This window comes from Eubalaena glacialis, chromosome 3 (assembly GCF_028564815.1).
Source record: "Eubalaena glacialis isolate mEubGla1 chromosome 3, mEubGla1.1.hap2.+ XY, whole genome shotgun sequence".
Lineage (NCBI taxonomy): Eukaryota > Metazoa > Chordata > Mammalia > Artiodactyla > Balaenidae > Eubalaena > Eubalaena glacialis.
The window spans coordinates 91514109-91532660 of NC_083718.1; the positions used below are offsets into that span (position 1 = coordinate 91514109).

General features: G+C 41.5%; 1 protein-coding gene across 1 annotated transcript in view; it reads right to left on the bottom strand.

Moving 5' to 3' along the window:
* Nucleotides 1-11754, bottom strand: part of CD101 (CD101 molecule) — a 33335-nt gene extending 21581 nt beyond the window's left edge. Inside the window, exons 1-3 of the mRNA XM_061186115.1 lie at nt 11712-11754; nt 4277-4657; nt 2499-2915 (exon numbers count right to left, since the gene is read on the bottom strand). Coding sequence (XP_061042098.1) covers nt 2499-2915; nt 4277-4657; nt 11712-11754 — 841 coding nt within the window. The remainder of the gene's footprint in view (nt 1-2498; nt 2916-4276; nt 4658-11711) is intronic.
* Between the last annotated feature and the right edge of the window lie 6798 nt (nt 11755-18552).

Genomic DNA, 18552 nt, shown 5'->3' on the forward strand with positions numbered 1-18552 from the left:
ATATCCACATGCAGAAGAATGAAGTTGGACTCCTATCTCGTGCCATATTAAAAAAATAAACTCAAAATGGATCAAAGATTTAAACATAAGACCTGAAACTGAAAAACTACTAGAAGAAAACAGAAGGGGGAATTCCCTGGCAGTCCAGTGGTTAAGACTCTGCACTTCCACTGCAGGGGGCACGGGTTCAGTCTCTGGTCAGGGAACTAAGATCCCACATGCCACATGGCGCAGCCAAAAAAGAAAAAAGAAAAAGAAAAGAAAATAGAAGGAAAACATTCTTGACATTATCTTGGGCAATGATTTTCTGGATATGACCCCACAAGCACAGGCAACAAAAGTAAAAATAGATGGTGGGATTGCATCAAACTAAAAAGATTCTGCACACAAAAGAAACAATCAACAGAGTGAAGAGACAATCTACAAAATGGGAGAAAATATTTGCAAACCATGTATTTGAAAAAGGGTTACTAGCCAAAATGGATAAGAAACTCATACAAATTAATAGCAAAAAAAAAAAAAAAAAAAAAAACCCAAATAACTTAATATAAAAAAGAGCAAAGGATCTGAAGGGACATTTCTCAAAGGAAGACATACAAATGACCAAAAATATGGAAAAAGATGTTCATCACTAATCATCAGGGAAATGCAAATTGAAGCCACAAGATATCACCTCACATCTGTTAGAATGGCAATTATCAAAAAGACAAAAGATAGCAAGTGTTGGTGAGGATGGAGAAGAAAAAGGAACCCTTGTACACTGTTAGTGTACAAGGAATGTCAATTGGCATGGGCATGATAGAAAACAGTATGGAGGTTCCTCAAAAACTAAAAGTAGAACTACCATATAACCCAGCAATCCCACTTCCAGGTACATATCCAAAGGAAATGAAGTCAGTATCTCAAAGAGATATCTGCACCCCTATGTTCATTATTCATAATAGCCAAGATATGAAAACAACCTAAGTGTACATCAAAGGATAAATGTATGAAGAAAATGTGGTATATATACACAATGGAATATTATTCAGCCATGAAAAAAAGGAAAAGCTTGCCATTTTCAAAAACATGGATCAACCTGGAGGACATTTTGCTATGTGAAATAAGCCAGACACAGAAAGACAAATATTTTGGAAACTAAAAATTGACAAAATGAATACATGGAAGTGGAGAGTAGAATGGTGGTTACCAGGGGTTGGGGGAGTGGGGACAATGGGGAGATAATGGTCAAAGGGTACAAAGTTTCAGTTATGCGGGATGAATAAGTTCTGGAGATCTAATGTACAGCATGGTGACTACAGTTAGTAATACTGTGTGGTATTACTTGAAATTTGCTAAGGAAGATCTCAAGAATTCTCACCACATACACAACACAACCATGTGAGGTGATGGGTATGTTAGTGAACTTGATTGTAGTCATTTCACAGCGCATACAGATATCAAGACATCATATTGTACACCTTAAACGTATACAATTTTTACTGATCTAAATAAATAAAATTCTAAAATAGTTTTACATTTTTAAAAATTGTTTTCAAAGAGAGGGGAAAGAAGCACATGTGATGTGTCTCCAAAGGACTCCCTGAGTATAATTTGGACACGTAACACCATCAGGACAATTTTTAATAGAATAGAATAACACTCTTCCTAAAAAAAAAGAAAGAAAACTTCAATGATCCACTATTGGATCATTGCCTTTAGCAGGGATATATACGGTTATAGACCTCCTCCTACTGGACCAAAGCCCATGTGGAGAGACCAGGAATCAAAATGGAGGCTTCCTGCTTGCTTTGGCGAAGGTGTCAATGGATCATGAAGAGTGACACCGTTCCAAGGAAAAGGGGTAAGGCGGAAGGAGCCGTGACTAAGACAAGGCTTCACGTTGGAAATAGGCTACTCTGAGGCGCAGGTGTCTGTGGGGAGAGGGCCTTGGAGAGATACACCTGTCTTCAAACGCCAGCTCCAGCAGAGAGAGCTAAGGCAGAGCATTTAGCTGAGGCTCAGGGTCATGTTTCAAAAATGGGGACTTGACTAGTTGCCTCAGAGGGTGGTTGTTAGGACTAAATTCAATAATGTATTATAGATAAAGTGCTTACACAGAGCCTGGCAAGAATGGCAACAAAACTATTTCCATGCATGGCTGTGGAATCTACCTAACATTCAACAGATTTTATCCCATATAAAACCTCCCGTGGACAGAGCCCTAAATCTGTCCTTCTTACTTATGCTTCCCAGATGACAAAAACAAAATTTACTCAAACTTTCTAATGATATTTTTGATCCAACAAAAGATTAGAAAAAAACAAAAAGAAAACTCCCTGGCGGTCCAGTGGTTAGGACTCCGTGCTTTCACTGCCGAGGGCGCGGATTCGATCCCTGGTCGGGGAACTAAGATCCCGCAAGCCACGTGGCACAGCCAAAAAAAAAAAAGAAAGAAAAAAGATATCCCCCAAATACCCACTACTAGCTGTTAATGAATTTCCCGAGAAGATAATTACCTGCTGGCTGGACCCTCAGAGTTATTTGATCTGTCTGCTTTTTTGTGATGCAAGTCCAGGTTTCATCCGGATCCTGAATCCATTCAGTTGCCTCACAGAACAGCTGGCCCTGATCTGAGGGCCGGAGCCTCCCTATGGACAGCCTGAAGGTAGTGACCCCAAGCTTGTCGAGCCGCACGTCACCAGCTGCAAACCTCTCTGTATACAAGGGCCCAGGGAGCAACATAAAATCTTTGGAGAGGGAAATAATCTTGCTGGCTTGGCTTCTTTCTCCATCTTGCATCAGGTACCAGGTGACAGAGAGGTGAGTATGTTGAGCTGTGGCTTTGGATGACTCACAGGTAAGTACCAATGGCTCACCTTCCTCCTTACTGAGAGTCTGGGAAGTCATGGCAGCAGAGAGGGTATCTGGAATGACTGGATGCAAAGGAATGATTGTAATTGACTGAATACCTGTCAGACTAGCCTCCTTAGATGAAGATGGTGCCCTGACCCAACATCTGTAAAGTACATACTTGGAGTTGGTTTTCCACCAGCCATATGCTTTCCCTATTGCCAACAGGAACATTGGCATCTATATACATACAGACTATGGAACTCAGCAAAGCTATTGGTTCACTGTTGTATTGACCCTGATTTTACATTTTTAGCACAGGCTGTAACCAATTTAGCTATTCAGACACAGAGGTTTTAAATGGGAAAAGCACTGGGAGCTAGAAGACTATATTCTGATCCTATATTTGTCCCTATTTGACTCCATGAATTGGAGGAAGTTACTTCACTTCCTTGGGCCTTCACCTGCTCCTCTATAAAATAAAGTTCTGAAATAATCTGTTATAATTTATCATTCAGAGCCAAAATGCAACCTTTACCAAAGTTTCGAAAACCATCTTACTACCCTACCATTCTTTCCTTCCTCAAAGGAAATCACACAGCCTAAGTTTATGTGAAAGCAACACTTGGATTCAAAAATGAATGTTTATTGAGCATCTACTCAGAGCTAACCACTGTGCTAGAGAGTGAGGTAAATGTTCTCTTCTCATGGAGCTCAAGGTGAGGTCAGAGAGGGTCATGTAAGTAGCCGATTACCACATAAACTGGGTGAGTACTAACAACAGTAGTGTGAACAGAGCATCAAGAAAGAACGAAGATGGGAATACTGCCTGAGACAGAATGGGTTTCACAGAAGAGGTAATACCTAAACTGGGTTCAGAAGTGTATGTAGGAGTTTGCTAGGCTGAAAAGGGAGTAATAAGATATTCTAGGCAAAGGGACAAAAGGGTAATTTCAAATAATATGACCCTTGCCCCATAGGTAACTATGTTAGAGAATGGTAGTTTGAGAATAATTACTTCCAAGTTAATGACTTACTTCCTATGGTATTATATTAATTATATATAAACATATATTAAATATATTAATACTGGCTCTTCTATCAAGTTAATATTCTGCCTCTGAGAAGAGACATAACATGAGAACTCCCAAAGCTTTGTCTAATGCTGTGCTATTATCAACCTATGAATATCTGTGGGCAAGGCCTAGGAAGACCACGTACCATCTAACTCATCATGACAAAGTCAATTGGGAAAATGAATTAAGAGTTTTAGGGAATATGAGATACCTATTTGTGACAAACTCCAAGATATCCAGAGGGGTATGTGGGCTCTTTTGCCAAAACAAACAGCACAATATAAAGTCATGTCACATTGCAAGGCATTGTGTTGATGGAGAATCTGGCTTCTCAGGGGCTGGCTAGAAGAGGAGGGCACACAGCTTACCAATTAGATTCGTCTTTGCACTGTAACTCCCATAGTATTTTCCATCAGTGTTGGGTGTGTGACACTCGTACTCGCCGGAATCCTTCATCTGGAGCTTGGAGATGTGCAAAAAGACTGAGTTACCCTGGACCTTCTCCACGTAGATTTCCCTACTTTGCACCCGCCGTGCATACACTGCATAAGAGAAGGTGGCATCCTTGGTGCTGATGATCTGGATTTCTTGGGTCGGGGCTGTCGGCAGGTAAACAGACCACTGGAAATGCTGCTCAGAAGGTCCCCGGTGGCCAGTTACATTGCAGCCGATGCTGATGGGGTAACCTTCAGCTCTGAACAGCGGTCCTTTCTGAACTGTTACTTCTCTCTGGCCAGTGCTGAGCTTAGCTTGAAAGCAGGAGAAAGAAAGGGGAATAAAAATAGATTAGTGCTCCGGTTCCCAATGTGCCACATTATGTAGCTCCCTGTATTACAATTCTAGAAAATGAGATCGTAGGTTATTAGCTATAATCAACTCAAATGTTCAATGCCTTCTTCAGGATGAGGAGCAGTGGAATAGCTTGATGAGTTAATTGTTCTTTTATAAGTTTAACTTCCATAGTAATCTCTAGTCTCTTAAAAAAAAAAAAAGTTTAGCTTCATCAATGTAACATGACCACTTTCATAAAACACATCTGCTTATCTAAGTGTACCTGAAGTAAATACGATGTATAATAATTCACCTTTTACATTATTTTATGGGAAAATTCCTCAATATACTTCCTCAAGCCTCCAATTCCTAGGTACCGGTCATCGAGCTTGTCTCACAGAAATGATTGCTGGAGAGGCAGAGTTTATGGCACTGCTCCTGGTGCCATGCTTTTTCCTGCTGGTTGGTTGGAAATAGCTGTAGCTCCCGGCCAGGTGTGATGCAAGACTAGCTAAAATTAGCATCTGAAGAAGCAGCAGCACTTCCTTTCTATACCATGGAGGGTTTTTCATTTTGTAATTTTTTAAAGAGCCACTACAGCTTTATTGAAAAGCTTTATAAAAGATGACTGTCAAGCCCAACAGGATCTGGGATCAGATTTAGTTTAGCTGTTCTCTTACCCAAAGTTTTCAGTTGGGACCACTATGGAATGTTTCCTGTTGGGACAAATCTCAAATATTAGGTTTAAAGGAGAAAATCTTATTCAATGGTAACATTTCCTTTGACATACACATTTTCAAAATCAAGACTTTTTTAGAAATTAAAAGGTATGTATTTATTTATTATGTTAATATCAAAGCCTAGTTTATTTTGTGTAACAGAAAGAACAAAGAACAAATGACAGAGATGCCACAGGGTGAGCTAGATCTTTCACTCGGGGCCTAGGGCCCAGTGGAAAGACATCAGAAGAGTCCAACAGGGAGCAATTGCTGGTATTACAGAATTAACAGAATAGAGTTCATAAGTAGGCGTGGAAGAAGCAGAGCATCTGCTGAATTTTGTGAACCCACAAGGACAAAGAGTAAAGGAGACCAGAGTGAAAAAAAAGTGAGAGAGGGGAAAATGACATTGACCATGAGTATAGGCTGAGTATAGGAATTTTAGAATGAAGACAATTCTGATAGGAGGGGACCTGCAAAAAAATAGAGAGAAAGGGTAAGAGGTCACCTGACACAGTCAACTAAAAATTGCATATGGATACAATCAATGCAAAACTGGAAAACAAACATCCAATCAATCAACCAATCACACAAATTTCCAGTAATCATTTAAAATATACTAATTTATTCATAAATCCCAGTTAATGTGATATATGTATATTATGCTCTTTTTGTAATAAGCACTTAGGAATAGAAGTTAGACCATATGAGAAAAAAATTTTAATTTTTTTTTCAAAACATACAACTTTTTATTGAAGTATAGTCGAGTTACAATGTTGTGTTAGTTTCGGGTGTACAGCAAAGTGATTCAGTTACACATATATATACATATCTATTCTTTTTCAGATCCTTTTCTATTATAGGTTATTACAATATATTGAATATAGTTCCCCATGCCATACAGTAGTAAAATTTTAAAATATTATTTACCAAAAAATTATACTACAAAGGCAATTTAAAACATTGTCAACAGTGTTAGCCAGTCTTAGACATACATCTTAGAGAAATGTGAGCGCTGCACCAGGCTACACGTGAAAAAGTATCCACAGCAGCAGTGTTCATTACAGCCCCCAAACTAGAGACCATTCATATGTCCATCAACAGTAGAACAGGCAGACTGTGGTACATTCATAAAAGGAATCTTATACAGAAATGAAAGTGAGTGAATTGCAACTGGTTGCAGAAACGTGGATCACTGTGTTTAATGAAAGATGCTGAACACTTTAGAATCTTTTTGACTATACTCTCCATAAAATTTAAAGAAAGGCAAAAAAACCACACTGTATTGTTTAGTGATGCAAACATAACGGGTAAAACTATTTTAAAAAAAAAGCTGGGAAGTAGGTATCACGAAAGTCAGGAAAGTGATCGTGTGTGTGTGTGTCTGGATGGGACGCGTGGCAAGGTGGGTGGGTGCTTCTAGGGTCCTAGCAATGTTCTATTTCTTGACTTGCATAGTGATTACATGGTTTTTACTTTTTATTTATTAGTTAAATTGCACATTTATGTCTTACTAACTTTTCTTATATGTTATATTTCAAGATAAAAATGTTTTTAAAAATATGATTTCTGAAGTACCACTAAGATGTTTATGTCAGGACGTGTTTCCACAATGTTATTTTTGGTGTCTAGGCAACACTTAACATTTTTTATGACTTTTCAGAGAGATGGTACCACATGTGAAACATTTTATTTTGAAAACTAGCACTGCATTTTCTACTGCTTCGCCTACTAATTCAATAAATATTTGTTCAACCACTTATAGTGTTTCTGATGCTTCAAGGACTAAGATATGAAGATGAGTTTGGGATAGTCTCTGACTTCTTGATTTTACAGTTTAGTCAAGTAGGGTGGTAGTCATCTGTCCTGGAAAGAAATATGATAAAAGCGCTTCGAGGAATTTGAAGGAAGGAGAGATTACATTTTGGAGGAGGGAAATAGGTAAGGTATATGGAAGAGATAGTATTAAAAATGGACTTTGGAGAAGGTTATGACAATTTAAGTGGAGAGACAGGGCCTTTTAGGTGAAGGAGATTTCATGAAAAGACTGTATAAGTAGTAATCAAAAGAATTGTTCAGGAAATAGAGAGTAATCAGTTGCATTAGGGGGAGGGTTACATGAAGATTAATAGAAAGAGGTAAGAGTGGGTAGGAATTTTGAGTCCAAAGCATGAAGGGCTTGACTATCATGTTTAAAAGTTTGGACTTGATTGATTAGGCAATGGGGAACCCACTGAAAGTATTTGAAAGGTCTTAGTAAAATTAACCTGACAGTGTATAGGACGATGGAATTAGAAGTAGACATCAGGTAATGATAGTAGCCCAGGAGAGGAGTGATGAAGGCAATAGAAATGGAAAGAAAGTGGCTATAATTTAAGAGCCACTGTGGAGATAAGATCTATAGAGTTTTTCAGTGTCTTAGATGCTTGGAGGTAGAAGGGGTAGATCGAGGGATGGAAGGCAGGAGGAAATCAAAATGATACCAGGTTTTGTAAGGGTGACTGGGAGTAATGGCACTGTTAACAGGAATAAGGATATCAGGAAAAGGTACTGTTGTGTGTTCGAGGGTGAAGGAGAAGACAGTGCATTTAATTTTGGAAATACTAAATTAGAGTACCATGGAATAAACAGGAAGGAAATCCAGCAAACGCTTGGAAATAATATTTAAATATACGTCTATATCTGTAGCTATATCTATCTATCTATCTATACTTTAAAATCTACTCAACCCTTTGAAAATATCTGTAATCCAGTCCTCTTAAGAACTCTGAGATATTCCCATATTTAGCAATGTCAAAGTTGTAAACGGTGCAGCCAGAACTGAACTTGGATTTACAAATGTCAAATTCCTGGCTGTGTCCATTGTTTCCTCACTGCTTCCTGTAAATGCTTGTTTGTAACTAGGGAGAGTTCTGGGCTGTAGATGCAGATTAGGTCAGCTACATGTAAGCACTGGGAAGTGTTAAGGAATGTAAGAAGAGGGCTGAAGAGAGATGATTAGAGGATCTCTCTATTTAGGGGATAGGATGAGGAACAAAACCTACAGAAGGAAGAATCAGGGAGGGAAGAATCAGGTGGGAGGGCAGCAAGGACACAGTAGCTTGAAAACCAAAGGAGCAAAACAGTCCAAGAAGAAAGAGCTTGTCAGCACTGCTGAATGCCGCTGAGAGGGTAAGGACTCTAAAGGCAGACGAAAGTCTTTTTAGTTTGATGATGAGGAGGTCAGTGGAAATCTTTGTAAAAGAGATTTCCATAGAGCAGAAGCAGAGTATTTCAAGGGTAAGAAGCAACTGCAAGAAGCATAAACTACAAGAAGCGTCACGGAGAAGGGAAAGAGAAGAATAGGGTGGCAGTTAGAAAGAGTAGATGGATGGGGCAGAGCAGTGAGGGAGGATGGACACAGGTACCTCTGCATGTCTACGGGCAGAGGAGCTGTAGAGGGGAGACATGGATGAAGCCAGAGAGAGGATGATGAATGGCATAAGGTGCTAGTAGAGGCACGAGGTCAAGAACATGATTGGGAGGGTACTCAGAAAAGCGAAAGAAACAGTGTGAAGGTTTAATAGGTATTGTGGAGGTAAAAAGGAATGACTGACAGAGGCCAATTCAAATGGCCATGCATGGGGAATCATACATACACTGAAGCATCTTATTATAAATCTGTTTTCTGTGGGATGTTGTACATATCTCTCCTCCTAAAGAGTGAAATACCTCAGAGGACTGACCCATTGCTTTCTCTTTTAATAGACAGAGGGTTAGGCACCTCTGCACAGCAGGTCAGATTCTTGTTGACTGATGGACACAGAGCTTGGCATTGACATACTGCATTGGAGTCACATTTTTGTAACACGAAGAATTTCCTAATGGTGTTGACTTTTTCCAAACACATTACTGGGATTGCCAAATTTTCTATTTCAGTATTATTTGAATGGAAGCTATTTGACCTATATAAAATGTGGCCAACACCTGGCCACTTTTGATACGCAAAAACAGCGACTTCAAATGCTTCCACCTTATACAAAACCTAGCTGGAGAACATCAAACACAACAAGCGACTTCTCTTTCTTTACCCATATAAAATCCCTTTTTGCTTGGAGGCTGAGAATGCTTCCATCCATAATTCAGTGGATTTTTTTTTTTTCGTGAATACAGCCCCAGTAAGACAAACAGTAGCCCCTCCCCAGGACCCTCCCATGTTAATGACTTTTATTTGTAGGGCAGCTATTCAGGGTGAGGGGTGACAGACCAAGCAGACAAAGCTAAGTCCAAGAGCTCATTTACCCATGACCTTAACCTCATCTGGCCCCATATTCTAACAGGATTCATCAGTCTTTATATATTTATTTAAAAAATTAATTAGGACAAGGTATACATTTGCTAAACAATGCAATTGGTCAGTTGATCATCCATCATTTAATTAATTTCCTTCATTTTTCCCTCTGTATTTGTAATGACAAATAGCAGGCTTCCAAAATTTTTTTCAAGTTACTTCCTGATATATATGTTTTTCACATAAAAACTGTGGCTCTACACAAAATTTGTGCTTAGGAAGAGTTTAAATTTAGAAGAAATAAATATATAAACCAGTTTAGGTAATGGTTTAAATGGGGAATTGAAAGGCTTGAAGCTTCCCCTTTTTGAACCTTGGTTATTACTTTCCTTTTCCCAGGCCTTTCAGCTTACTCACTAGGAAAAAAAAAAAAAAAAAAGACAAAGAGAGAATTTGCAGTTGTCTGACTTACTGCACAATGTAAGCCCAGGTTCCCCACACACAAGCCAAACACACGGTTCACAGACACAAAGCACAGACACTTGAGAATCACACTCAGACACCTGAACAGGACACCAGCCAACAATCCCCAAAGGATTCCACCAGTGAACCTAGTCATTAACGTCTGCCAAGCCAGTCTAGTGGGCACTGATTACCCAGCAACTGGTCCCAGTAACTTCTCCTGCAGGCTACCTCTCACCCCAGCAGGCCCCATATCTGATCTTTACCTTACACTACCCAATGTCTTTTGAGACATGAACCCAATTCAACTCAAGCCAAGGTTTATTAAGCACCCCTTTGAGCTGAATGCTGCACCCTTTTCGTGTATTAGCCACAGCCTTGGTCACACTGATTCTAAGCTCTTTTAGTTCCCCTATTGTCCAAGTCCCATCACTAACTCCATCCAGTCTCTTTAAAGCAGAAGTTTTTAACTTGGGTCCACATGGGGGATGAAAAGGTTCATAAACTTGGGTGGGAAAAAAACCTACATCTTTATTTTCACTAATCTTAATGGAAATTTAGCATTTTCTTCAGTCATGAATGTAGACAACAAACCATAGATATTTTCACATCACACTACGTCTATTGCAGATATCTTGAAATATTGTTCATACTCATTACGACTTTGAAGTTTGGTGGTTAATAGACCACCTCCAGATCTTATTATGTAATACATAAATAATGAAGCAAATAAATGACTACATCAAAATTTACTTTAAAATATTTCAATAACCCTATTTCAATATGACTGATTTTCCCTATAATCTTATACATTTTAATTCACACATTCAGAAATTATTCTGAGATGGGGTCTATGGGCTTCACCAGATGCTAGAGAACCCATAGCACTAAAAAGTACCTGCTACCTGCTCTGTCTGCTCTGAAACTATTTCATTCCTTTCCCAGTTCATCTGTTCACCCATCCACCCCCAAACTTCCCCTTTCGCCATCCTGTTCAACCATGTACAAATGCCCCTGGGCCGGCTGAGGTCCTTCCAGGTGCCCCTCAGCAGAGCCAAGTGAATCTTCCTGCCCCTTTCTCAGGCTCTTAGTAGTCAATTCCCACTTCATCTCACAGATGAAGTCCAGAACCTTCTTTTAGGTTAGCCTAAAACTCCTAAGTGCTCTCATGACACTTCCGTCCGGCCACATCCCCAAGGCACATTTATCATCTAGACAAGTTCTAACATCAGGCATCACCTCTCAGTCTGAGGAGTTAAGCCTCTTCCTATCTTCAGGGATGAGTTAGCCCAAGAACATAAGGTGAAGGCAGCGCCAGCAAAATCGGCAGCTCTGGCCACACACACAAATGTAAAAACCAGTGGGATCAGATTCATGGGACTCAACCTAACATTGCACCTCCTGGAACTCAAGGATGTCTAGGTAGCCAAGCACATCATCAAAAGTCAAAAATGACTGCCAGCACCAGAGACGTGTGGCATTGTTTTTCCTGTAGAGACCAAATTGTCCCATTTTATCATCCAACAGTCTCCGTTTGACTAGCTCCTTGACAACAGTAACCTACAGAATTATGACACTTACTCAGAAAGAGAAAAAAAGATGCCACTCGTGGGAAGCGTGCCATTTGGACCAGTATAGACCTTTCCTGGTGGTGTCACTGAAGTTGCTCAGACGCCGAGTGACAAATGTTGCGCTCTCACTACAAAGATAAAGAGGAAGCAATAGTGCAGTTTCCAGCCCACTGAGAAACAGAGACGGCTTACAAAGAGCAATACAGTTTGCTTTATATGGCTCTTTGCTAATCATTCAAATTTACCTACTTAGGAAGTTATCTTCATCGGTAGGTAAACATAGATAGATAAAAATAAGAAAAGATGGGCTTCCTCCTGGTTAAATACATATCATTAGGTAATGATAAGGGAATTTAAGTAAACAGAATAAATAAAGAATCAAGCAGCAATTTTCTCTTCTTAGCCCTTACCTCGCCTCCCATCTTGGCAGAGGAAAGGACTGAGAAATGAGAGAAGCGCCCCTAGAAGACATGAACCTGGGGAGACACGCGGTGACGGTGACGATAACACACGTTAGGTGGGTGTGCCTGGGTCTGCACAGACTGTATTTTTAATAGTTGATCTTAGAACAGTTAATTAACCTTTTCTAACCCTCATCGACAAAATGGAGATACTAACAGTATGTGCCCCATAAGATTGCTGTGAGAATTGAATGAACTAATTCACTGAAAGCACTTAGAACAACATCTAGTATATAGAAAGTGATCAATGCATATCAGCGACATTTAAGGGAATCTTCATCTGCCCAGTGTGGGCCTGGGCACCAAGGATGGTGGGGGAGTGACTTCGCGGACAAGGATTAAGTTAGCCTGGCGCTGAACCCAGGCCAACTTAATCCTAGTCTGCGAAGACAAGACCATACACCGGACGAGCTTACTGAGGACGTTAGTTCCCCAGGCCGAGCCTCCATTTAGATGGGTCAGTAACAGCCCAGTCTGCTTCAGGCCACAGTTACAGCAGATCCCTGTTCCATCCACCTATCCAACAATTTTTTTTAATCTTCTGGGTGCTATTGTAAGTGCTGCACATACGAAGCCTTTGTTCTCAGGAAACTTCCGTTTACTCAGATAACCACAAGGTAATTTTGCAAGCACAACAATCAATGGGGCACCTAAAGCGAGCAGGGGGAAGTGAGTGGGTGGGAGGGAGGGTCAAGATCGGCTGGGCCACATGAGACAGCCAGGGAGGAAGGGGGGCCGAGGTGCAGTTGGGGAGAAACAGTCCAGCATGGATAATGACACACCAGCTGTGCCCTCCTTTTGGAGTAAAGTTTGAGGCTGGTGTGAAGGGAGAAGAAGGTGCATTCAGAAAAAGCTGGTTTTCTTTAGGTCCTTGGAGATCTGGTATGATTCTAATAGGCAGAGGAGAGAGAAGAAAGGACATTCCACTAGGGAGAAATGAAATGTATAAAGGTACCGAGGCAGGGATGTACAGGTTGTATTTAGGGAACAATTAAAGGGCAGTTTACCTAGAATGGCAATTTCAAACTACCTCTCCGGGCCGTTAACCATAATATCAGTGGGGCTTGAAGTACAAGAATTTTTTCACCATTGCAGTTGGAGAAGACATGGGTCACCCCCCAGGCACCAAAATTTACTGTATCGGTTAGTTATTGCTGTATAACAAATAGAAAACTTTGGTGGCATACAACAGTAAAGATTTATTTTTGTTCACAAGCCTATGGGGTCAGCCGATGGGAGCTGGATGGTCTAGGATGGCCTTAGCTTGGATCCCTCTCACAGCCCTCGAATAGGCTAGCCTGGGCACATTTTCACAGTGATGTCAGGGGTCCAAAAGGACTAGGGGAAACACATCAGTACTTTTTAAAGCTTCTACTTGCATCATTATTGCATGCCTTCTACAAGCATCCCTCAGATCAAAGCAAGACACATGGCCAAGTCCAAAAGCAAGAGATGGGTTAATGGACTCCATCTCTTTAGTGAAGGGAACGGCGAAGTGTCAAGGCAAAAGGAGAGGTAGAGAACGGGGGCCATCAACGCACTCAATCTGCTACGTGCATGGAAAAGAGAATTATTTTAGAAATAAGCATTGACCACAGAGACAATCATTGGCAATAAAACAGAGGACGCTGTATTCCTGAAATACATACAACTAAGTAAATGCTATGCAAGTTCTCATTCTTGGCTGTTGCCAATTTTTTTTTCTTTCTATTTTAGTGGCTCCATTTCTGCCAGAATTTAACATTGACAGGGTGATGTCGCTTCTTTTCTGGAGGGAAAAAAAAGAAGCTTTCTGTTATCAAGGGGAAAAGAAAAAAAGAAGAAGAAAGAAAAAAATAGAGCCAGTGAGAGAGACAGTTATTCTATTACCTTGGGAACCACTGCAGTGCATTGCAATTTTATCAGTTGAAAGGAATGTAAAAATAGAGTTCCTGATTCAGATGGAGGGAGAAGGCCAGTGCCGGACAAAGCAACACAAGGATGTACTAAAGAAAAAAATCCTTTCTTAAGTTCCTAGAAGATTAATGAAAAGTGATGTATTTTTTTCAGGTTTGACATGCTCAAATATTAATTCCATAAAATTATAGAAATTGCAAGTATCGTGGATTCCTAGCCTAAGCATTCAGGCCCAAGAAATATTTATACGGGTACCTTTTACATGTCAGGTTCTGTGCAAGGCATTTTCACATATGCACTGTTATAGAATAACTCACATCACTATGTGATAGGTATTATTAATACCATTTTACAGATGAGAAAACTGAGGCTCAGAGGAATCAACTAACCTAGCCAAGATTGTATGGCTAGGAAATGGGTGCATTCTATGGCTGCCTTCTTACTTGTGGCTCAGTGCTCCTTCTATTAGCTTGCCATTTGCAAGCTTTCAGAAGGCAGAATATGTAGGACAGTGAGTGACTGGAGGACGGAAAAGAAAACCCCGAAGGGGTCAGCAGGAAGCTGATCAGGATTTCGCCCCTTTTCCTCCCTGAGCTCCTATAATTCAGGTCAAAGTGATCGCTAGCCCACAGGTGTGGGACTTGCCAAGGTATAAGGAAGCCCTGGGGCTAAGCCTCGTTTCTCTGTGTATGGAACACCAAGCAGTGACACCACAGGAAGGGATCACAGTGAGCTCAGTCAATCCCTCATAGAACAGTGGAAGAAACGGCAGCCTCAAGCGGGCCTGGTTACAACTTGGTCCACCAAGTTGTACTTCCCACCAGCCTGGCTGCACCAGGAGCTGACAGTTAGTTAACCAAGGCTAAGAGCTTTTCCAGGTGTGTGGTAACTCCTCCTGTCTGTGGGGAAAAGCCTGAACTAGATTCCTGTGGGCAGAGGCAAAGGCCAGGGCATGGGAAGAGGGGTGCAGGAGGAGATGGGGACTAGAGGATGGTGGCAGCAGAGAAAGAGCAACACATGGGATTCCCGGGCCATTTGCTGTTTCCAAATACTCCCTTGGGAAGAGCTACTTCTTAAATTCCCTGTTTTGGAGTAGTTGACAACGAGCTCTGATTTTTTAAAAAAGGAAGGGAGGGGCTTCCCTGGTGGCGCAGTGGTTGAGAATCTGCCTGCCAATGCAGGGGACACGGGTTCGAGCCCTGGTCTGGGAAGATCCCACATGCCGCGGAGCAACTAGGCCCGTGAGCCACAGCTACTGAGCCTGCGCGTCTGGAGCCTGTGCTCCGCAACAAGAGAGGCCGCGATAGTGAGAGGCCCGCGCACCGCGATGAAGAGTGGTCCCCGCTTGCCGCAACCGGAGAAAGCCCTCGCACAGAAACGAAGACCCAACGGGAGGGCTCAGAATAGGCCCCAAAGAAAAGAAGAAAGGAGAAGGAATAGGAAGTTCACTTTACCTGGGCTTTGGGTACGGGTGAACCTCTGAGATACAGTTGCCCCTTCATGGCTTCCTTGGCCCATAAAGCAGCTCAGGTGCCTCCTACCCTATTAAATAGCCACATTTTCACCCTAGTTTCAAACCGCCTCCTCTTCCTTCCCCTCTTCAGATGTGTGACAGTTTCCCGGTGTTCTGTATTCTGCTTGATTTCCTAACTTGGCTGGCACTTCAGCCCACCACGATCTGGGCTTGGCTCCACCCAAACATCCAAGGTCACAGAGGTGGACACTGCTCAGCTCTCCCTTGACTTGGTCCTTCTGTGGCACAAGGGTATGACCGACCATTGGCAGATCTGCTTGGAATTCTTTCCTACCCTCTCTGATCGCACGCTCTGGCTGCGATTTTCTCTCTCCCCTTTGGAAGTTCCTTCTTAGTCGTCTTCTCGATGGACCCCTTCTCCAGGCTTCTGTCATCAGCCCTTTGCTCCTCACGCTGCGTCTGCCTCTCATGCCCCACCTGTATAAGGACGATCACAAATCTGTCTCCACCCCCAACTTCTCCCTTAAGCTCCAGGCCAATTATCTAGCTGTGTCGAACATTTCCACTTGAAGGTCCTGCAGGAAACTCAAACTTGCGTCCAAAGCTGAAATCATTGTTTTCTTCTTCACTGGTATTGTCCATTGTGGTTGACTGCACCAGCGTCCACCCAGACCCATGGCTGGCCTCCACACTCCACATCTAGTTATAAAGTCCTACCAGTTTTTCCTAAAATCCTTAATGAATTCATTCTACCTGCTGCTGTTGCAATTGAGAGCTGCGATTTTTCACCTGGATTAATGCAGTTGATCTTCCAACCTTGTCTGCACCCCGGCCCCTTCCACCAGAGTAATCTAAAATGCAAACAGAGCCATGCACTGTCCTGATTAAAGGTTTTCAGTGGCTCCCCCAAACTTCTAGACGATCAAGTCCAAACTCCTTGACTTGACCTTTACGAGCTGACCCTTGAGAACTCTCTCCTACCACCTCACCCTTCAGACACAGAACCTCTGTATTTCTCTGAACGTATCTTACCATCCTCTCTCTTTAACTTTGTATATGCTATCCCCTCTGCTTAGAGCCCCCTCTACCTGGTATATGCCTATTCATTAAAAAAATTTTAAATCTAGGTTTGCATCTCCTATGCGAAACCTTTCTTGACACCTTAGAAAGTTCACCATTCCCTCCTCTATCTCCGTCAGTGAACTCCTATAATTTTACTTACTATACGTAATAAAATGAATTATTTACATGCCTCCCTCTCCTGCAAGACCATGAATTTCCTAAGGGCAGGGGCCAGTTCTTACTCATCTTTCTATCTCTTCAAAAAATACTGAATGGCTAAAATAGTCAGGCACTGTAGCTCGTATAGTGATTTAGAACATGTACAGACTTTGGTGTCAGAAAGACCTGCATTCAAATCTCGAGCAAATTAGTTTCTTTAAGTCTCAATTTCCTCATCTATAAGAATAGGGACAGTAACAGTAGAAACTCATAATTAGAGCTGTTAGTTGATCAATTAACAGAAAAGTCCGGTAAAGACAGGAATCATAAAAAGACACATATTTCTTAACAATTTTATTTTCACCTCATATACATATATATTTGTTCACCAATCTCTTAACACAGGCCCAGGGCTTTCCTTTGAGTATAGGTCTGCTGTCTGGAGTCTCCTCACCTTTTTGCATAAACCAAACCTATGTCTTTTGCTACAACTTTCAGGTTTGTTTTATTTTTTATTTTATTTTTTAAAGCCTTTATTGAATTTGTTACGATTTTGCTTCTGTTTACGTGTATCTATAGTTGCTGAATGCAAATTGTGGTGTGTGCTTCGGTGAACGGAATTTCAGCCTCTCCCTGTGCACAGCCAGTGGGCGAAGGTCACCTTAAATGACTCTTTTTTCCCATTTGTCTGTTGATCCCCAAACCAGTTGCTTTTTTCCAGTTGCTTCCTGGGTGCCTGTACATAGTTTGTCTTTGTATCAGAGCACTCTCCTGTGTTCTGCTTTAACAGACAACGGCTGTATGAGGAAGACGGTGTAAACAGAATACAAATGAAACTGGATTTCTATGGCCTAGGTTTTGTACATACAGAAACTGCATGGTATTTAAATTATTGTTTGTCTCCAATGATGTATGCAGTTTCTTTAAAAACAAACCCCCAAAAAAGTCTTAAAAAAAAAACAAACGTTGCTTCTGTTTTATGTTTTGGTTTTTCTGCCGTGAGGCATGTGGGATCTTAGCTCCCCGACCAGGGGTTGAACCCACACCCCCTGCATTGGAAGGTGAAGTCTTAACTACTGGACTGCCAGGGAAGTCCCCCAACTTTCAGGTCTGATTTCTTTAAAATGGAGTAAGAATTTTAAAAACACTTGTGAAGCCAATGGAGTACAGATCCTCCCAGGTTTTTATGATTTGTCTCCCATCAATCTTTTATAGTTGTTTTGCCTGGACCTAAACTGATAGCATTTAAAAAAAAAAAAAAGCAATTTGCCTCTATCTAGTCTTTCCAGAGAATTCATCTTATTGTATCAACACCTCTTTCTTTGGCACTCATATTTCATTGGTTTACATATTATTCAATGAAATGATGTAATCATAGTAACCAGTGCTGGTGGCACAAACAGGCTAGAGAATAAACAGAACAGAGAGGACTCAGATGAGCATCACCCCCCGCCCCCCAACCCCAGTGGCGCTGAGCCACCCAGGTGTATAAGCCCCAAGCAGTGAGTATATTAATCATGTCATTTTATTTCTGGTGTTTGATGCTTTGACACCTAGGACCTTGCTGATCCTGGAGAGACTGCCCCTCCCACAGCTGGCCAGTTCCTAGAGAAAGGAAATCATTCCGATTTGCCTGTAAGCACGCCTTCCATGTGCAAACCAACCAATCTGGAGTCCACACACCCTCCACCTCCTCCATCAGGCTCTCACGCTCAGGACCGCTGTCCCCTGCTCTGATCACCCCAAGCCCAGGAACCAGATGTGTTGGCGGGGTGGGGGAGAGGGGAATAGCTGGTGTA